The 21,988-nt window shown below is 36.0% G+C and overlaps 6 protein-coding genes across 6 annotated transcripts; 2 read left to right on the top strand and 4 right to left on the bottom strand.

The window, feature by feature from the left end:
• Window positions 1-753: 753 nt before the first annotated feature.
• On the bottom strand, window positions 754-3,588 carry DFA_02679 (uncharacterized protein; the record flags this gene model as incomplete). The annotated part of the gene is made up of 8 exons (XM_004357345.1): window positions 754-833; window positions 1,157-1,201; window positions 1,289-1,658; window positions 1,754-1,820; window positions 1,911-2,545; window positions 2,659-2,691; window positions 2,732-2,941; window positions 3,049-3,588. The coding sequence occupies 8 exons, from the start codon at window positions 3,586-3,588 to the stop codon at window positions 754-756; spliced, it is 1,980 nt and encodes a 659-aa protein (XP_004357401.1).
• Window positions 3,589-4,230: 642 nt separating this feature from the next.
• Window positions 4,231-5,887, bottom strand: cdsA (CDP-diacylglycerol synthase; the record flags this gene model as incomplete). Its single annotated transcript, XM_004357344.1, has 4 exons — window positions 4,231-4,746; window positions 4,837-4,930; window positions 5,000-5,216; window positions 5,305-5,887. 4 exons carry the CDS (start codon window positions 5,885-5,887, stop codon window positions 4,231-4,233), a joined length of 1,410 nt encoding a protein of 469 aa, XP_004357400.1.
• Window positions 5,888-6,181: 294 nt separating this feature from the next.
• Window positions 6,182-7,807, bottom strand: DFA_02677 (uncharacterized protein; the record flags this gene model as incomplete). The annotated part of the gene is made up of 3 exons (XM_004357343.1): window positions 6,182-6,206; window positions 6,363-7,279; window positions 7,349-7,807. 3 exons carry the CDS (start codon window positions 7,805-7,807, stop codon window positions 6,182-6,184), a joined length of 1,401 nt encoding a protein of 466 aa, XP_004357399.1.
• Window positions 7,808-8,078: 271 nt separating this feature from the next.
• Window positions 8,079-14,175, bottom strand: cas1 (cycloartenol synthase; the record flags this gene model as incomplete). The annotated part of the gene is made up of 12 exons (XM_004357342.1): window positions 8,079-8,290; window positions 8,715-8,881; window positions 8,984-9,982; window positions 10,050-10,230; window positions 10,314-10,430; window positions 10,488-10,516; window positions 11,457-11,596; window positions 11,687-12,452; window positions 12,699-13,262; window positions 13,342-13,601; window positions 13,716-13,832; window positions 14,104-14,175. The coding sequence occupies 12 exons, from the start codon at window positions 14,173-14,175 to the stop codon at window positions 8,079-8,081; spliced, it is 3,624 nt and encodes a 1,207-aa protein (XP_004357398.1).
• An 899-nt stretch (window positions 14,176-15,074) lies between these two features.
• On the top strand, window positions 15,075-17,083 carry abcG22 (ABC transporter G family protein; the record flags this gene model as incomplete). Its single annotated transcript, XM_004357341.1, has 3 exons — window positions 15,075-15,447; window positions 15,566-16,152; window positions 16,178-17,083. The coding sequence occupies 3 exons, from the start codon at window positions 15,075-15,077 to the stop codon at window positions 17,081-17,083; spliced, it is 1,866 nt and encodes a 621-aa protein (XP_004357397.1).
• Window positions 17,084-18,821: 1,738 nt separating this feature from the next.
• DFA_02674 (uncharacterized protein) lies at window positions 18,822-21,974 on the top strand (the record flags this gene model as incomplete). Its single annotated transcript, XM_004357340.1, has 3 exons — window positions 18,822-18,879; window positions 18,948-19,250; window positions 19,324-21,974. 3 exons carry the CDS (start codon window positions 18,822-18,824, stop codon window positions 21,972-21,974), a joined length of 3,012 nt encoding a protein of 1,003 aa, XP_004357396.1.
• Between the last annotated feature and the right edge of the window lie 14 nt (window positions 21,975-21,988).

Raw genomic sequence — 21,988 nt, 5'->3', positions numbered from 1 at the left:
TGTCGTGGTGTATGTGGACAAAGATATTAGTATTATTAAAATATGAGGTAGGTTGATTGTTACACGCGAGCGACGGTCGCTCCCTCCTAGCCCTCTCTAGTTCAGAGAGCTAACTAAACCAACTGAACTGATCATGTGATGATTCAGTGATCGGGTGGTTGGTGGGGCATGAGCCCATTGAATGTCATGGTTTCAAGTTACAGCCCCTCCCGATTGTGATCGATGTCTATTGGATAAGAAGGAGGTTTAAATATGATACACAAAAGAGGGAGCTTAAAAACGAATAACAAACAAAAAACAACATTGTGGTGCTGAGACACAAAGATCTGTGCGGCAATGAAAATTTGAAACAAAGTTTAGGAGCGGAGCCAATCGAAACGGTGCTGATAAAAGTAATCAATCACGTGTTCTCCTATCTCTCTAACCAACAACAACAACACATAAACTCAGAAACTAAACATCCAACATTTAGATTATCTTTAAACTATTGTTGATGGTGCGTACATGATCAATTGCATGCTTGTTGTTTATAGATAAGAAGAAGTTATTAGAGATATAATAATATTATGGATTGTAGAGACGAATGGTTGTATATTAAGGGTTGGCATTGTTTTAATGTTGAGGTCCTTTCCTTTCAATTTAGACTAGAATGATTGAAAACGGGGGGGGGGGGGGGTTGTTGGAATATCACTGGATGACAATGATCAAAGTATTAATTAACCTGCCACCCACCTCTCACAAAAGGTTAAATATTTAACTAGAGTTGAATATAATAATTTTTCTCTCTCCCTCTCTTTCTTTTAGTGATCTTGATTGATAGACTTTCAGTAAGCCTGAAAAATAAAAAGAATTCATTAATATTAATAAAGTAATTATATAAATATTGGATACCATACCATTTAAATCTAGGTTATATCAACCAGACTCTGTGCCTTTTGGATAGAAGAAATGGCTCCAACTGTACCATCAAGAAAAGCAAATGTGTATTGAATCATAACATTCTCTGGTGAGCATATGGGTTCATCACTAGTGATACATTGCAAAAGTCTCACTTTTTTTGTATTTTATTGATATTCTTTAAGTTTAAAGAAAAAAGGTAAATATTGATCAAAGTAAATTTGGTCGTTTGTTGGGGTAAAGAATAGGTACTTGATACCTGCAAGGGCCAATAAAACACCACCTGCGAGCAATGCTAGGGGTCCTAAGATCGATAGAAAGAAAGAAAGAAATAAGTATAAATAAACCGTGATATTATTATTTTCATTATTATTTCATTATTATACTATACCTGCACAAGCACAACCTGCAAAGATGGCAACAGCAGCTCCGAGTCCAATGACGGCGCTGGCACCGTCAATCACCATGGCACCAATGTTACCTTCTTGTGCATCTTGCACGCAATCATAAACACTTTTGATGGCAGACACGGCCATTAGGATTGGACTGAAACGTGTTTGAACAAATTCGGCAAGATCTGTTGTGAATGCAGTCTCCAATACGCTGAGAACCTTGTTTCCATATGGTATTTTGTTTAGACCAAGTCCCACCAAATTACCAAATTGTTTAAGGGCTTTTGGTGCTGTTTTCGTGGCAGACGCTAAATCTAATCCGATATTAACAATATCTGCCATAAAATACAATTTGTTGTACGTGTCCAACTATATATAGAGTAAAAATAAATATAAATAATTGTCAATATATATATATATATTAGTTTGTTTTGAATGAAAGCATTCATTAATGAATGAATTACCTTGTCCCAATTGTAGATCGAATAGATGATAACTCCGACTTGACATGTCTTGAATGCTCTTCCCAACCTATTATGGAAATGAAAAAAAAAAAAAACCAAGATTAATTAATTAATCTTTAAATATATATATATAAATAAATATTTAATTGTAAAATACCATTTAAAGAACTTGTCTTTCTTTTCAGCTACAGAGAATTGCATTTTGTTCATTACTCTTGCTCCAATGTCCTTGAAATATTGATCAAAACCTTTGGAAAAATCTGGGCCATCAACAGACTCGAATTGAGTGGCCAGAATAGCCTTTTGGATAGCAGAAATGGCTCCAGCTGTGCCACCAAGAAAAGCTATCAAATCTTTACCGATTACCACTTTATCCACAGAATCTGGGTCATCTGGATCAGCAGGACCAGCATTTTTAACATACTCTACTATACTTTTAACGGTATCTTTAATCACTTGGCGATTTTGAGGAGTATCTTTGATTGAATTTTTCTGATCCAGGCCAACAAAGATGGAAGATCCCATTAGAATATTGATCATATTCTTTGAATTCTCTCCGGTTGGATCCAATACATCTAATGTAGCCTTGGCATTGACAATGAAAGCTTGTAATTGTTCAGTAGTTCTTTCCTTGGTCGTTTGAGTGTGTTTGGCCAGATTGAATTGATCCTTTAGAGCAGCCATGTAGAGTGGTAACCAACGCACAGCATTCTTTTGGAATTTCTGCATCCATTGATTTTTCTGGCAGAATGCGTACTTGAATAATAACATTCTCTGGTGAGCATATGTATTCTATAGAAAAATTAAAATTATAATAATTGAATAATTGATAGATTTAAATTAATATTTATCTTTAATTATTTAAATATTACTATTATTATTAAATATATTAAATTAATACATACATCATAAGCTGGACCAGTTTCAAGCTGATGAATCTGTTCTTGGCAAAATTTGGCATTAATCTTTTTTAGAAACTGAATATCCTCCGTTGGCAACGATCAATGGTAGATAAAAGAATGAGTAAAAGGAATACCAGACAGTAACCTTTGGATCATCACTAATATCTAAACGTGACTTGTCGAGTACTGGTCTCTTGATACCAAATAAATCCAACACCTTTGAATTTGGATCGGTATAGTATAATACGTTTTCAAGAAAGTAATTATTTGCATTATCGGCAACAACCTAATTACATTAAAATAGAATAAAATAGAATAAATGAATGAATGGTGTTAGATGGATATATAAATTACAAATGAGCGAGAATAGTAGATTTATAGATTTAAACTTACATTCTTTGATCCCTCAAAGACGGAAAAGTGAAGGATGATCTTTAAACCTTCTTCATCGGAAACCACTCTATCTGGATCAAAGGGAGGCATAACGAAAGAAGCGTCGGGAGGTGGTAGTAGGGGAGGAGCAACAGCAGCTTTTGAAACAGCAGGACTTTTGGGGGTAAAGTCTTGACCCTCAGCGGCTGCTACCTTGGATGCAGCAGGACCTTTGGTAATAGGGGCTGGCACAGGTTTTACGACACCAGTTGCTTTAGCTGGCAATGGTGGAACTGGACGCTTTTCATCGTTGAATACTTCATTAGACTTCTCAAAATAAGTGGCATAGAACTTATTCTCTTTCATAGTCTTTGGTGGTGTTGGTTTGGGTGGTGGTACCCTTGGTACATTAGTTGGTGACCTGACAGGGAAGGCGATGGCATTTGGATCCGGTGATACTAGAGTTCCATTATCAATCTGACTCAAAATATCATCGATATCGTGACCTCTGGAGGGATACCCAGGGAAAATAGTATGAAATTCTTCTTCTGTTAATGACATATTTAGTTTATATATATATATATATATTTATATAAATATGATTGATTATCTATGATTCAACTGTCAGACTTTTACACATAAACTATTTATATGTTGTGGTGGATGTGGAGAAGAGGAAAGAGAAGAAGATGATGATGACAAGGATATTATTTAAAATGATTTGTTTACACGTGAGCGTGCTCATTGCTGTAGTTGTCGACCAACTCACGATGATGGCTCGGGTGAATCACATGATCACATGATCACATGGATTCAGGGATCTGGTGGAGCCCATTCAACTCGAGTGGTCAACTTGTTTTTAAATTGAACAAAGGTTGGTCATAGTAGCAGTTGTGGTGTAAGTGTCTATTGGATAAGAAGGAGGTTTAAATATGATACACAAAAGAGGGAGCAAAATGATCACAAAGAAATCATCGCACAATGTTAACACAATAAAAAAAAAAAGAATCACAACCGCAACGAAAAATTGAAACCAAAGATTAATCACGTGCTCCAGTCAAAGCAACGATATTTATCTCTCTCTCTCTCTCTCAACAAGAATATATATATTGGTTGATGGGAATATTATTTATATAAAAGTTTGGGAAAAAAATAACATCAAGGTTATTTCTAATTTTTTTGTTGTAATGAATGGAATGTCTTTTAAGCAAGAGTGGTAGCTGCTGCTGAAGAGATGACATTTTGTAACTTTTGGAAAATTTGTACTTGTTGGTCGACGGGCAACATCAAGAGACCTTGCCAGATTTGGCTTGCATCGAGTTCGTTGGTCTTGATAAAAGTATAATAGTATACGTGAATAAAGAGACCCATGATGAATTGACAGTCGGTTCTGTCAGTGACACCACCATGGCCTGGGAAGATGTTGTCAAAGTCCTTGATCTTGTAGGCTCTCTTGATACCCGAGGCAAAGAAGCCACCAAATGGAGCAATCAACGATCCAAACAAGGCGAGGACAAGTGCGTGCAATTGGATGGGCACAAAGGTGAGAGAGGTGAGTGTAATACCAAGGTACTTGGTCAAAATAGTTGACACTTCAGTTGGAATAATAAACTCTTTTTGAAGGAATACTGGATCTGGTGTACAATGAAGTGGTTCTAAAAAGTCTCCACTTCCCTTTGGACAAATTACCCAATCAAATTGAATTAAATATCCTGCAAACTAAAAATAATTAAAATTAAATAAATTAAAAATATAAATACAAATGATTTTAAAAAATAGATTGTAATAATAATTTGATGATCATCATACATAATAAGCAAAAATTAAAGTCCAAATAGTGGCACCAATGAAACCTTCCCAAGTCTTGTTTGGTGAAATTTTCATTAATGGTTTTTGAATGAATCTAAATTTAGAAAAAGAAATAATTAATTACTATTTGTATTATATATTTAAATTTATGTTTTCAACATACTTTTTACCCAAAAAGAAACCATTAAAATAAGCAAAGATATCATTACAAACAATGATTGAAACTGGTAAGATGAACCAAATCAAACCTTGATAAATGTTTGAAATGATAAAGTTTGATTGAACAACAACCATCAATAAAATCATCAAAATCCAAGTGAATTGAGAGAATTGATATCTATATACACCTTTTCTCAATGTAAAAATAAATGATACAAATCCTAAAATAAATAAATAAATAAAAAAAGAATTAATAAACTAGTTATATATCTTTTCTTTTTTGTTTCTTTTGTTTTTTTTTTTTCATACCAATACAATAAAGAGAAAAAGAATGCCAAAGATGAAACTTTACAAAATGTTGAGCTTCAGGGAAAACAGAGGAAATTTTAAGGAGGATTGGCTTGGCATAGAAAAAGTAAAAGGCAGACAATAAAAAGAACCATGCCAAGGTTCTGAATCTGGGGATCTTCTTTTCTTTGGCCTCTACATAACGCAATGAAACCATTTCCTTAAAGACGAGCAATTGGAGAGCCATGACAAACAACGAGACGATAAAGTGGTCGGTTCGAAGGATACCAATAAAGAAGAAGATCATGGCAGCACCCATGACACTTCGAACCATTAGTTTTTTGTATTTGGATTGTGGTGGATCGGTAGACTTTTGACCATCGGCATTGTTTGATGCTGCTGTTTGTTCGTCATCTGATGATGTCTCGTCTTTACTCGAATCAAATGGATCGATGTTTGCCAACTTGCTAATTTGTGGTGACAATAATGCACTACTATTTGTACTCTTTATACCTGCTCCTACTAATGGTGATATTTTTTGATTACCATTCGTATCTTTAGTAGTTGTTGTTGTTGTACCTCTTTGTCTTGTTGATGATGACATTATTTATTATTATAAAGATAGATAGACTATTTATCTATCTGATCTATTCTTCTGTTATTTGTGGGGGGGGTGGGAAGGGGAGGGGGATGATGATGATGATGATGAATGTTTAAACACCAACAATGGTTTGGTTCTATTCTACTATTATACAACAAATAAAGATCTTGTTCTTGTGTGACCTGATCTATTTTATCTTTTTCCTTTTCTTTTTCTTTTTCTTTTAAAAAATATCTATATATTATCTATTATACTATCTATCCGACTTATCAATGAATGAGTACTTCAAAACTTCTTCTAATTAATGGACATTGCGGGTGTCCTTTTTAAATAATAAATTTTTAAATTTTTTTTATTTCTTTTTTGCTCAATGACGTGATTCATCTCTCGGGATTCCCGTTGTGAACTTTACTTTGCTTCATTGATTTTTGTTTAATGATTTTTGATTCACCCCCTCCGCACGATTACTTTACTTTACTCTCCAGTACCATAGAAATCATCTGCATCCACGTCACCTTGGTTATTTTGATCATCGTCAAACAAATGATTCCATTTTGATGTTGAATTAAAATTATTATTATTATTATTATATGTTGATGGTTGAGTAGTAGCGGCTGTCTGTTGTAAAGGTAAATTGATAGATTGTGAAAATACAGTATTTTTGTTTGACATTTGTAGATAAGGATCAACTGTTGGTGGTGCTGGTGGTGGTCTACTGTTTGTTTGTATATTTGTAGTCTTATATGAATTATTATTATTATTATTATTATTATTAAATTGATCATTCATCGTCCTAGTCGTAAAAGTAGAAGTAGTATTATTGTTATTATTATTATTATTATTATTTTTGTTAATAGATAGGGATATTGTTTTCTTTGGTATAGAGAGTGAAACAGTTGGTTTGGTAATTTTTAATGGTTCGAAATGTTGTTGTTGTTGTGTATTGGTCGTTGTTGGTGAAATGATATCATTTGATCTAATTTTCTTGAATGTATTAAAACCATTATTATTATTATTATTCCCATATCCAGTGTAGAAATCATTACCATTATCATCATCGTGACCAGTATTATAAAAATCATCTGATTCGTCAATATCATTTCTATCATTATTAATATTTCTTGTTGACTGTATTGTTGGTTGAATAAACCCACCACCACCTCTTGCTCCACCTCTTCCAGTAGTACTACCTCTGGTACTTGTATTTCCTCTTCCTCTTCCTCTAGTCGATAGCGAAGGAGTTGAGGTATTCGTAGTCGCATTTGCATTACCTCTACCTCTACCCCTTGCACCACCACCAGCACCACCACGACCACCTCTACCTCTTCCTCTTTGAGGTAATGCATCTGTTGATATTTCAAAATCGTTGCCATCTGAATCATTTGAATTAACATTCTATATAAATAGAATTAGATTAGTTAATCAATAATAATAACCATCTTTCTAATTGATCATTTGTCTTACATAAAAATCATTTAATTCTTCTTCATTCTTTTGATTATGTTGTTCATCATCAAAGAATTGATTCCATGATGATTGAGGTTGTTGTTTTCTCTTCATTGATCCTCTTTCCGTTTGTTGTTGTTGTTGTAGTTGTTCAAATTCATCTTGATGATTTTGTTCACTATCATCATCATCAAAGTAGTTTGCTTGTTGTTGATGTTGATGTTGATCATCTTGTTGTTGATTAATTTCAAATTGTTCGACTTTATGTTTATCAGCTTCTTCTCTCTTTAAACCACCTTCTAGATTGTACTTTTGAACGAGTGGACGAAGATCCTTTGGTTGATTCGATATGGCATAGATCTTCTTGACACTTTGCTTCTCGTTGCAAATCTTGCATTGAAACTTGCTAACTTTAGTCTTTTGATTGATTTGGAATGTATGACAACTATAGCATTGTAGTAATATATATTCTACCATTTGTTCATTTACCAAGGTTATAGATCTATCATCATAATCATAATCATCATCATTTATGTTTGCGAAAGAATGAATTGAATGACTGCAAAGAAAGAAAGAAATGTGAATAAAAAACAAAATTATTATTATTTATTTAATATTTAATATACATTTTGGAATAGAAATAATATTAGTAATAATGTGTATAATATATTATATATATATATAATAATTGTTTAGTTATTCTATACTATACTATACTATACTATACGTGGTCGTTAAGATTTGGTATTCAGAAGAAGATTCTCAATACCCAAGTGGCAAAAGCGAAAGAGACGAGTGAGTGAGAGAGGCTGGAAGAAGAAGAATCCAGCTGGTCACTATTGCCTTTGCCACTTGGGCAATGATTATAATCTGCAAGCGGCCGAGTTTGAGAGAGAGATACGCTCAATAAATACTTGATGAATGGACCAATTACGTCATATGAAAGGTGTTCAGTCGACCCTAGATGGATAGATTCACCTTGCACCTATTGATTTGAGCATTTGGAGAAAATAGACTCTTGACATTTACACAAGGGGGGTAGTTTGGAAGTATAATCGACATACCATTGATGATATAGTTTGATAATATGTAAAATAAAGTGAATCTATAATGATTCTCAACTGTATATACTTTGATTATAATGTAAATGTCAAGAGAGAGTGGTATGTTGTTGATTTGAGCGTCTACCAAATTGATTGAGGTCTGCTGTAACTATTCAATGTAGAGCCGAATTATAGCTGTCGAGACAATATTAATACAATAAACAAAAGCATTAAATTTTAATTTTAATTTAAATTGTTGGGCTCATATTTTTTTAAATGTGTTTATTATGGAGTATTTATTTGTATTTGCATGTTATTATTATTATTATTATTATTATTACCTTCGATAGGTTGTGATGATTCATCAGCAATAACCTTTTTCTTTGCCTCTTCTTCATCATCATCCTTTTGTTCAAACTTTTTACTATACACTACTGCAAAGATGAAACCAAGTATCCAAATAGATCCAACTATAATCTCTGAGAATATAATCTTGTTTATATTCGATCTAAATAGAGAGAATGGTAGAAAGAGAAAGAAAGAGAATATTAATATTACATAAAGAAGAGAAGAACAAGTTGATGGATTATTATTATTTATGTATACATACACAAGACCACTACAATAAGAGTGTTCAATAGAGACAATGGTATCTTTAACATAGGAACAAGTGGCAATGGATCGTAGTTTACCAACAGACTGGATGAGTCTGCCAGTGGTACGATCAAACTTGTTGATAAAGATCATGTCGTCTTTGGGATCGGCAATGTATGCTCGCAATTGTTGGTAGTCATAGGTATCGAGATTGTTCATGTTGAATGTCTTGTTCATATAGGTTGACGAGAATCGATTCAAGATGTCGAGTAACTTGGTAGCTTCAGCTTCGGCAAATGCGACGGCAGAGGTAACCTCCTCATTGTTTGGGTCGCAGTCGAGCCATGTCTTCATCCACGGGGCAGTTGCACCAGTCTCGATGTATCTCGACATGGAGTTGCACAGATCACTCGATGCTGCAGACAGCGGCAGATGGATACCCAAACTCAAATAGCTTACAAATATGGCCAGCAGACTCATATAGGACAGAAACATAAACGACCATGACATACCATTGACCAACGCAAACACACCCCACGCCGATGCAAGTACTGCTATAATATAGCTGAGTGTGATGATAGTGTCACGCAACGAATTCAAGTTGGATTCACTGACACGTGCTTTGTGTGCGTCTTGGTATGCCTTTTCAACTGCTGCACCAATTGCATTCATATTCTTTCGAACCAATGATGCATCGGCAGTCTTTCCAGCCAATCCGGTACGTATAGTGTTGACAACAGACTTTGCCAATTTTGAGGTATCCTCAATCTTGATGAAAAAACCATTAATGTCTTTGGAAACTTGTGCATTACTAGTCAACCCGATAATGACACCTGCCAATGTAACCAAGATGATGAAAAACAACAAAAACTTGACTAGTCTCAAGCAAAATGGTGTCTTGTATCTTTTGGGTCTATGTTCAAATTCTGCCATTGAATTGGTATCAATTAAATCCTCCCCTTTTCCTTCAAGTATTTCTAATCTTGGATCTTTTTTTCCCCAATGTATACAATTTCTAGAAACATAAAAGAATGTAAGTAAAGTAATCATACAACTATATTAGAGGGTTATGAGAGACATACCTTAAAAATAATGCAATAATACCCAAGAATAGAAATGCAATTGATAATATAAGACCTGGTAAACCCAAAACTATGAGGGATTCAACATAATCGCTATTTTTTAAATCAAATTCTTTGGATACTTTGGTTCTTTGGAAATTATATCTTGGCATATCTTCTGGATTTACAAAATTATCAAATACTAAAAAAAGAGAGAGAAAATGGTATTTGGATTAGGAATATGTATGTTGATTGAAAATAATAATAATAATAATAATACTATACCATCTTTTCTACTTATATGTGCTTGAATGTCACCACTAACCAAATAACTAGAACCAGTTTCATTACAACCAACACTTCCGCTAGCTGTATTTCCATTTTCACTATCAGTTGTTATAGCTTTACCAAATTTGGTTAGTATAAAATACTTGATCAATTGTTCATATTTTTATTTACCATTTCCTAAAGCTGTCAATGTTGATAAACTAAATAATATTAGATTAAACATTATTAATTGACAGATCGAGTTGATAATATAATTTCTAAAATCTAGAATCTTTTTTGTTTGTTTTCTTTTTTTAGTATTCGAATCAATAGAAATGTTGTATTAATGAATAAAATAATTTGATTGATAAATAAATAAAATAAATAAAATAAATAATAATTGTGATAATATTTTTGAATACTTTTTAATATTTAAATGTCCTTTGGCTCTTTCTTTCGTTTTATGTGTCATCCAACACCAATTTAAGTGAATTTTAATTATCGTGTGCACACATCACATGTAATATTAATATTAATAATAATAAAAATAAAAATGATTATGATATGATATGATTATCATTTAATCATTCACACCCACTCTTCTTCCCACTCGCTCCACTTTCTTTCTCTGTCTGTATGTTTCATTGTCATTCATAGTTGAACCAGCTATATATCCAATGAATGGTTTATTGATAAATAAATAAAATTCCAGTAGATATTTTTTTTAATGATTAATCATCACTCTCTTTTTCCAATCCACACACAACACGCTCACTCACAGATAATTTTAAATCATTTTTTTTAAAAAATAATAATAACACTTTTACTCACAAGTTACTTATAAGTATAGTATAGTATAGTATAGTATATAGGAGGAGTGAACACAATTATAAATATTGATAATGATTTATTCTTTTGGTTGAAATCTTAATTTGATTGGTTGATTTGATAACACAAATATTGAAATAAATATATAAGAAAATAATAAATAATTGGTTGAGTGAATTGGTTTAAAAGTTTGATTGATTTGATTGATTTGATGGATGATGAATGATGGATGGTACTAGGAGGATATAAAATATTGAAACAAAGGATTGCTATATATATATATGATAGACTGACCCACAGTAGAGAGTTATTTAAATCTTAGCTTTAAGATACATGTTATTGTATCTACCCAAAGCCCAAAGTGGGAAGATATTCTTGTAATTTGAATAACTGATCATACAATTGAAATTGAATACACCAATAATAGATTCTTGTGGGAAATCACCATTTGGATATTGTTTTGAAAGTAAGAACTAAATAATAAATAAATAAAAGATTAATAATCTATCTTTTTTTTTTTTTTTCTATTTTTTTTTGTCTATTTCTTTTTTCTATACACATACTTTAATACCTCTTTCAATTGGTTCACGATCTGGATATTTAGCAGCCATAAGAGATAATAGAGCCCAACCAGTATTGACGATTTGAGATTGATCTGGATGTTGAACGTATTCCTTGGTGACGTTTGATTTAAAGGATTCACCCCAACCACCATCTGGACGTTGCTTGGAGACGAGGAACTTGCAAGCCTTGACAATGTGTGGACTGGAGAGTGGTTCGCCGGCGGCAACCAAACCTTCGATGCCAAACCAAGTGCCATAGGTGAAACAGATACCCCACGAGCCGATCCACGAACCGTCTGCACGTTGGATAGATTTGATGAATTGAACGCCACGTTCAATCGAACGGTTAATCTCCTTGAGACGGGGGTGGCTGGGGGCAAACTTGAGGAACTTGCACATGGCCTGCACGCAAGCGGCAGAGCACTCGACGTAGGAATAGTCAATCATAATGTTGTGGAACACCTCGGATGGGTTGAAGCTCTCGATCCAAGGGCCGGTACGAGTGTTTTCATAAGATGCCCAACCACCATCCTTGTTTTGGAGTGAGAGGATGACGTTGATTCCTTCGGCAACTCGGTCGAGCGAGATGGGTGTGATGAAAGGAAGCGAACGTAGTGAAAGGGCTGCTTTGACACCTTCGGCCGTGCAGTCAGAGATAGGCCAGCCATGGTCCACTGTAGAGAATGGCCAGGCACCTTTGGAGATGTGACGGTAGTATTTGTCCATCTCGGGGGCGTCTTCGGGCACTTGGGACACGTCGAGGTAGCTGTTGCACATCTTCATGGTCTCGGGGTAGTTGTGTGAGATGCCAGTCTCGACAAACGCCTGTGTGATAAAGGCAGTGTCCCACAACTGGCTGCCGTTGTACCCTTGCATCTTCATGCCGTCCTCGGCCAACCACAAATAGTCAAAGAGACGGTCGGCGTGCTTGTAAAAGTTGGGCGAGCGGCCTTCGCGGTCCCACACACACAACATGTTCATCGTCTTGTTGACAGGTCCGATATCAACATACTTGGTCTGCTCGTCTTCATAGCGAATATGCTCAAAAGTAAAATCGATGGCTTTGTTACGCAGCCACGTTGAATGATACTTTTCGTAGAGGTAGAGTGCGCTATTGACAGTCTTGAGTAGGGTAGTGTGTGGATTGTACATGTCGAGCTTGGACACATTGTTGCGTTGGTCTGCCCACGAAATACTCTCGTACGCCTCATTGTACAACTCCTTTCGCAACTCTCTGATGAGCTCCGTCTCGACACACGTTGTCTTTCTAGCGTACAAGTACGACATGGGAAGATACACCATACGACAATGACACCACCAACGACCTGGACACACTGGCCATTTGTATGGCACCAACCACAACTCGATTGGGATTGGGTTCAATCCCTCCCACTTGTACACGTTGAGTACTGCCAACCAAAACTTGCCCCACGATGGGATTCCCAATGCTCCACCATTTGCCAATAAAAAGGCACGTGCCTTTGCTACTCTTGGTTCATCAGCTGGTACTCCCAATATTCTCAATGTTGTATATTGTAATGCTGTTCCAAATATATCTGAATGTGCTTCAATATGTCTAAGAAAAAAGAAAAGAAAAAAGAAAAAAAAGAAATAAGAATAGGATTGAAAGTTTAAAGTTTAAAGAGTTTACATACAATCCCCATCCACCATCATTTGGATTTTGTCTATTAAACAAGTATCTAATGATCTCTCTTTGATGTGGTTCTGGGAGAGCATAGCCAGTAACATAACATGTAATGACGAGACCTGGGAGCAAAAACATAGGTCCTCCATAATCACCTGCCCAATGTCCATCCTTGGTTTGAACTTGAGAGAAATAATCGATCGACTTTTTAATTGCTTCTTGTGGTGATGTTGCTGGTTTAAGATTGCAACCTTCTGGGCATGTTGTTCCCTAAAATCATAAATAAATTTAAATAGATAGATTAGATATATAGTTCTCTCTATCTCTTTTATCTATATGTCTCTACTATCTATCTCTATCTCTCTCTTTTGTCTCTCTACATACGGGAGTCTTTAAAGATAAAAGATGAACATCAACAGGGTTTGGCTCTGTTGGGTTCTCTACATATCTCCATGTTTGTCTCCCACGATCAACATCTAGTGTCCATGACATGTCTTTTGACTAAAGGGTATAAAGGGGTATAAAGAAAAAAAATATATATTTATAAAATGAAAATGAAATAGATAGATAAACTACACTAATAAATGAATGATGATCAGAAGTAATCAAAGGTGCCCATAGTGCGCAGAGCAGAGTTTGACCGAGTGAGAGAGCAACAAAAAAAAAAGAGGTGCAGATCCAAAACCCTTTTTTTTGATTTTTTTTTCTTTTTCAAAAAATCTGTTGTCTCTGATCGCGAAAGCACTCGAAGAATGGAGTGCACATAATATACAGCGCCAGGATGCATTATACAACTACTGATGGTTATCACATAATCAATCATAGTCATGAATGAATGATTCATTATTTGTACAGAGGTGATATTAGTAAGGAAGAGGAGAGGGAGGGAGATAAAACAAAAATACTCAAATAATCTAATCTATCTATCTGTTTTTGTTATTTTGATTGGGATTATGTCTATCTTCTTCTATCTAAGAATAGGATAGCGGTGACGGATGATGTGTTAGATAGCTCTTTGGGTGAGCGGATAATTGATTTGTTTGTGTGTGTTTGGTTGATCCTATCAGCCATCATCGTAACCAACCAGAGAAGATCTTTAAATTAATTCATTGCTCTTGCTTGGCATTATCTGAAGCAAGACGAAAAATATCTAGGATGACTTTCAGCAGTGTCTTGAAATTGAACCCGATTGGCGATCAAAAGGTGAGGTAGGGGAGGATTTCGAACACCTCCCAAGTTATTTTTAAACTTTGCACACTCAAACCATCAGTTCGATCCACCCCCCATAGCCCCATCGATGCTGCCCTTCCCTTTGTCTTTAGACAATACGCAGTTTTTTTATCCGTTGGTTGGGTACTGATCAATTGAAACAAGGGAGGGATTCGATTCCTCCTCAGTCCTCACCACCTAACAACTTTGTATTTATATTTATCTCTCCACAACAAACAACACCTCTGTTTTGTTTTATTTTAAATTCATTCCTCTCAAACAAACCATCCGTCAATCAACGTCGTCTTGCCTTGTTGTTGTATTATTTTATTTATTTATATAACGTCGTTGTAGAGTCCCAAGTTATTTGTTTATCATTGTACACTATTTCTATTCTATTCATATCAATCACAGATAAACACACTGTTTTAAAAGTAACCGTAACCACACAAATACAAATACTTGTTGTAATATTAAACACACACCCACATACTCACACGCAAAAGAAGAGATTTATATATAAGTAAAAAAAAAATGTCAACAAATATGTCAATTGAAATGGGAGCAACCCATATTGATGTTGACAATAACAACAATGGATCAACATCAGGAGGAAGAGGAATGGTAAAGTCAAAGTCACAAATGCAATTGAGACGTGCCGTTACCTTGACCTTTAAGGAACTATCTTACAGCGTCGAAGTTAAAAAGAAGAAAATGCAGATTCTCAATGGTATCTCTGGTACAGTGTCACCAGGCGAGTTGGTCGGTGTATTTGGTCCATCTGGATCCGGTAAAACCACTTTGCTGGATATCCTAGCAAATAGAAAGGAAAGTGGAGCTGTTCAAGGTTCTGTATTAATCAATGGTAATCCATTTGATGATGAATATAAAAGATTATGTAGTTATGGTATGTACACAAAACAAAACAAAACAAATATTATTATATATAAAGTATATTTGGTTAGTTCCATTTTCTAATTTACTTTATCTTTTTTTTTTTTCTGCTTTCTATTTCTATTTTTTAGTTGTACAAGAAGATATTTTATTACCGACAATATCGGTACGTGAAACATTAAGATTCTATGCAGATTTAAAGTTACCAACAAGTTGGACAAATAAAGAAAAGGAGGAAAGAATTACATCGGTACTTGACCAAATTGGACTGTCACATCGTGCCGACGCAAAGATTGGTGGTATCTTGCCCGGTGGTATTCATGTTCGTGGGTTGTCTGGTGGTGAAAAGCGTCGTGTTACCATTGGTTGTGCTTTGGTTACATCTCCATCCATCATGCTTTTGGATGAGCCTACTAGTGGTTTGGACAGTTCAAGTTCAATGACCGTCATGAAAACATTGGTAGAATTGGCAACACAAAAAAATATTACCATTATTACAACTATACATCAACCACGTTCAGAGATTTATAAATTATTTACAAAGGTGTTGGTGTTGACAGAGGGACGTTTGGTGTACTATGGCTCCGAGCCAGTCAGCCATTTCGTGGCACTTGGCTATCCATTCCCAGAACAAACGAATCCCGCCGATTACATTCTCGATTCGGTCACCCAGATTAAAGAGGCGGGTCGTGCCGACGAGATTGGTGACAAGTTGTCGGTAACCTACTCCCAACAGGCACAAGAGGTTACGAGCGGACTGTCAGCATCGACGGATAGGTGTAGGAGCAGGTGGCAAAAAGGAGAAAATAAGTTCTTACAATGTTGGTTTGTGGACACAGTTTTGGGTACTCTGGAAACGTACCGGTCTTGATTTCCTTCGTAATCCGGCCAACTCGATTGTACGTTTTGTAGTGGCTGCCTTTGTCGGTTTGTTGTTTGGTGCTTGTTTTGCTAATCTTCCCATGTCAGAGTCTGGTGTCCAGTCGCGTGCCGCCGTTCTCTTTTATCTTACCATCAATATGGTTCTCCAGCCATTCTGTTCCATCTCTCTTTTCATCTCCAAGCGTACACTTTTCAACGCTGAACGTGCCTCCAAACTCTACCACACTCTGCCATACTACTTGGCACTCATGTTTTTCGAGTGTATGGCTTGTATTATTACCGCGCTCATTCTCGGCACTATCAGCTACTGGTTCTCGGGGTTGAATCCAAACTTTGGCAGTTACTGTTTCTGCATGGCTATTCTCATCCTCGCTCATTTTGCCGGTGACTTTTTCATCTTGTTTATCTCGTGTCTCACCATTCAAATCGATCCAACCTTTGCTATTGGCGCCGGTGTCACCACCATCTACCAGTTGTTTGCCGGTTTCTTTGTCACCATCAACAACCTCCCCGTCTCTTTCCAATGGATTCACTATCTCAACTTTATCTACTATGCTTTCGAAGCACTCATGACCAACGAGTTCCAAGACCGTGCTCTTGACTGTCCAGAAGGCCAAATTTGTCCCAACGGTAACGACGTCCTCGCCTCCTTTGGTTTCGAAGGTCGTTTCAAGGGTGAAGACATGGCCATCGTCTCTGCTTTTGCCATCACATTTTTCGTAATGGTCTATTATTGTTTACATCATTTACATAGAGAAAAGAGATAAAAAAATAGAAATAGTAAAAATATTTTTAAAAAAAATAAAAATAAATTATTTAATTCACAAAAAATATTTTATAATTATTATTATTATTATTAATATTCCCGAGCACGGTTTATAAGGTGTGTACTAAAAGTAAAGAGGGGAATAGTTTCCCACCTTTCACCAAAGTGAGGATGATTCATTCATATTCATATTTATATTTTTAGATTTCCAAAAGTAAAAACCTCTTTGTTTTAAAAGAAACAGTATTGGAATGAACTTATGTTTAGTTTGAGTTACTCGTCCGACGAAAAGATACTGACTGTATCCCTCATAGATATTAGTATCCTCTCGGTATAGACATAGTACTTTAAAAATTAAATTTGAAAATTAATATATTAATATTTTGTGCTTCTAAAAATGGAAGGTGAAAAACAAAATTTCATATTCCAACAATTTCCATACTTTGTTTTTTTTTTTTTGCCCAACTGAAAATCTAATCTCTAACTTACACAATATTCACTAGTCACTCGGTTTAGGGGCATACATCATAATCGTCTCTTTTTATATTTTTAGGTCATTCTACCAACTCTAACTGAACAGTGGGCACCGCTAATCATTATGACTCTTGTAATTTTAATTTTTACAAATTAAATCCTTTTTCTTTTATGATAATTGTAATTTGAAATCCTCAAACATTTAAAGAAGAGAGTGATGGTTTAGAACACCGTTTATAATCGAGGTGATGAATAAACTCTACCTGTCGACGGTCAAGATCTACATCATCGTAAAATTCACCCCCTATTGACACTAAACATAGGCTTCCCTATCAAATTGATGTGTTGGAATCTTGGCAATACTGAATATTAATTATCTTAAAGGAAAAAAGAATTGGAACTGGCACAAAAAAAGAAACAAAGATCAACCTGTAAATTATAAATACTATCTTTTTTATTTTAATTTAAACCTTGTATCTTCCGTATTTTCTTTTATCTCTTTTTTTTTTTTTCTTTCTCTATCTATCTATTTTTTTTGTAAAATTATAAATATATCTTTCCATTCATATCATATCATATTGTAATATACATTTTCATATTGTTTCATTTTTTTAAAGGTAGTCCTTTCGATCTTCACTTTTTGTGGTAAACGACTCACTCACTCATTTTTGACACACAAAAAAAAGATCAAAAGTTCTATATATCTATCTCTCACTCTCCCACCCACATATTCATCTGATCCTATTCATTGTTCCTTTCCCTCCAAATTATTTTTTTGTGATCTTTTTAAAGTTTGACCATTGTTCAGAATACAAAAAGACTCGTGTTTCGAATTTACAAAAAATAGAGTATTACTTGAATCGATTGTTTGCATTTCTTCAAGTTGACAAAATATATTATTATTTTTTGTATACTATCCATCCATAATCCATTGTAATATTAAAATTCCATTTTTTTCTTCTTTTGTATTTTTTTCAAATCTAAAAACATTTTTTAAAATTATTTTTTTTTTAAATATTTTTTTCTTAAAGATCCAATTGTTTTGTTTTTTTTTGTAACAGATCTACTCCAATCAACCAAACTGTTCCCTAGGACCCCTTGGAAAATTATATTGGTAAATATTATTAATCTTTTTCATCTCTATATACCCAACAACCATTGCAAAAAGAATAATATTAAAAAGAATAAGAGTAGTTTGAAAAAAAATTTAAATATTAATAGAGAGATTTTTTTATTATGTTTTTTGTTATAAATATTAAATAGGAATGACTAAACAATTGTTTATATTTTTTATATTTGTTTTATTATTTAATTTAACATTTGGTATGCATAAAAGAGCTAAACTTTAATCTATAGAGATATTGACAAAAAGTTTTGTTTTTAATCTTTAGGATGTGACGGTCCAGATGCAGATACAAGTTTATTAAAATGGAGTGATCCGGCATCATGGCCAAATGGTCAATTACCAACAGCAGGTTCATTTGTAACCATTTCAAATGGTATTCTACTCGATATATCACCACCAGAATTCCAACAAATAAGAATTAAATCAACTGGTAAGTTGGTTTTCTCCTCTAAAAATGGACCACTTGAATTGGTTACTGGTGGTCTCCTTATTGAAGGTCGTTTAGATATTGGTAATGATGGTTGTCGTTTTACTGAAAGTGCAACTATTACTTTAACTGGTATCGATGGTAAATATAAAAAACGAAAATAACATTTTCTTTTATCTTTGTATCAATAATTTAATTTTTTAAATTTTCTTAGGAAAAGGATATTATGAAACACAATATGATTTGGGCAGAAAATTTATTGGTGTTTTACCAGGTGGAAGATTAGAATTACATGGATATTTAGCTTATCCAATTCCATCATGGGTTAATCTAAATGTAACTGCACCTGCTGGAACATCTTTGATTACTTTGAACCAAGATGTATCTGGATGGCCGGTGGGATCGCAGATTGTAGTTGGAGCAACCGATTTTGATTACACGCAATCAGAAGAAAACGTAATTGTTGCCTGTCCAACATGTGCATCCAACCAACTCCAACTAAAGACTCCACTCCAATGGTACCATTATGGTGCCATCACCTATGGTGTCGATCAACGTGCCGAAGTTGGTCTATTGACCAAAAACATCAAGATCCAAGGTCGTATGCAAGCCGCTTGTAATGGTAGTGCCTTGTGCAAGTTTTTCGACTTTGATACATTGGGAGGTCATCTCCGTGTGATTCTTGGTTTTGGTTCTGTCCACATTCAAGGTGCCGAATTTTACAAGATGGGTCAGACCTACAACCTCGGAACCTATCCAATCCATTTCCACATGTGCGGCGATGTCGACACGGGCGACTATGCTTCATGGCCCACTTTTATCAAGGATAATTCAATCCATCACACCTTGTCGCGTTGTCTGACTATCCACGGCACGAGTGGTTTGATTGTGGTAAACAACTTTGCCTTTGATGCTATTGGACATTGTTATTTCTTTGAAGATGCTTCCGAGCAAAGAAATTATCTCGATAGTAACGTCGGTCTGCTTACCCGAGCCGGCTACCTCTTGCCATCCGATCGTACCTGCGAGCTGTGTCTCTACCTCGCTCCCACCGACTTTAACGGCAACCCAACATCGTGTGGTGAGTGTCAAGCCGTCGCAACCTTTTGGGTCACCAATCCAAACAACATCCTCAAAAACAATGTCGCTGGTGGCAGTATCAACGCTGGTTTCTGGTACCTCTTCCCCGAGGGAGCATCTGGTCTCTCGCAAGCACTCTATCCCGACATTGCACCAAAATACACTGCACTGGGCGTCTTTTCCAACAACAAGGCTCATTCCAACGTCGATGTCGGTATGAATGTCGATCAAGCCCACCAGATTGTCCATCCAAACGCGCAAAACCCACAGCAATACCTGTCGATGACGATCCAGCGTTGGAAGCCACGTGTCGACCCCACCAACCCCGACTCGGCTCGTTCGACCGCCTACTTTTACCGATTCATCAGCTACAAGAACAAGTGGCGTGGATTGTGGGCCAGAGGTGGTGACATGGTCTTTGTCAACAGCCAGTTTGCCGATAATGCCATCGGTGTCACTCTTGCCAGCGAGGGTGTCATGCCCGCCGACCCAGGATCGAGCCAACAAATCATCGGATCAACCTTTGTAGGAGAGTCTGAGAATGTTGGTGCACCATACAATGGAATCAACATGTACAAGGGTCACACTATCCCCGCTTGGCAAGAATACAACCAAAAGGGATTCGAAGTGTATGATGGACCAGTTTCAGTGTCCTATTCTACATTTGTCAATTACAATTCCGATGGTGTTAGAAACATGAGTGGTATTGGATGGTTCTTGTACGATGATTGGATTCTCAATCCCAAGAGCAAGACATTTGGTCTATCATTTGTCAATAGTAACACTCGAGTCTACACGTATCTCACCAATGACGATGGTTCCAAGAATGAGATTATCCACGACGAAGATGGCTCGCTCACTGGTACGTCTGGCGCATCACTCGTACCAAACGTCCCCTACTTTTACTCGCCCAAATGTGTTGCCAACACACAGTGGAACAAGACAGTGTGCTATGAAAAGTTTAGTTCCATCTATGTCTACAATATGGATCTCGCCAACACGATCACTCCCTCTGGCACGTCTGGTATTGTTATGATCCGCGACCAATACAGTTTCTACCGTCACGTCATGTACGGTGTACCAAACTCTACACCTCGCAACACGTTTATGCCACTCGTCATGATTGGACGTACCTACACGATGCACTTTTTACATCCATCACCACCCAACCTCCGTTTGCAAATGACCAACTTTGACCAAGGCGACTCTGTCGTTGTAGGTGTCTGCTACCCCAAGTACGGTGTCTCTTTCTCCGTCAAGCGAAACGTCGTGCTCGGATGGCAAACATTTGCCACCACCATGGTGTCTGGCAAGACCATTGACGCTGTCAACAACGACGCTACCGGTATGACCTACTTTTACGACGCAACCACCGGTCTCTTGTTTATCAAGTTCATCCAACAAGGCAGCCGTACATGGAGCATGTACTGTCCCGACACTGGTTGCGAATCAGTCAACATTATCGCATCTGGATGGGCCGTTGGTACAAATTCAGGTGACTGCTCTGCCGATGCCTATGGCACTGGTCTCTATGTCAAAAAGGACTATGCCACTCGTGGTGGCTGCAACGGTGTACCAACATTAACCGTCGATGAATGTGGTGTCTGCGGAGGCAATGGAACTACCTGTTCCGAAGTCAAATCAGCAGGAGGTACCGCCAGCAACAACAACAACGTTGGTACCAACGCAGCTCCCTCCTCAACAACCAATTCTTTCTATTCACAATTTGGATTTGTTTTCATTTCAACCATATTATCATTTTTACTTTATTTCATAATATTCTAAACTTTTAAAAATAA

This window comes from Cavenderia fasciculata, assembly GCF_000203815.1.
Source record: "Cavenderia fasciculata unplaced genomic scaffold Scf_Dfasci-G-b-190b03.r1-5, whole genome shotgun sequence".
NCBI lineage: Eukaryota > Evosea > Eumycetozoa > Acytosteliales > Cavenderiaceae > Cavenderia > Cavenderia fasciculata.
This window is presented reverse-complemented; position numbering and strand designations above follow the sequence as displayed.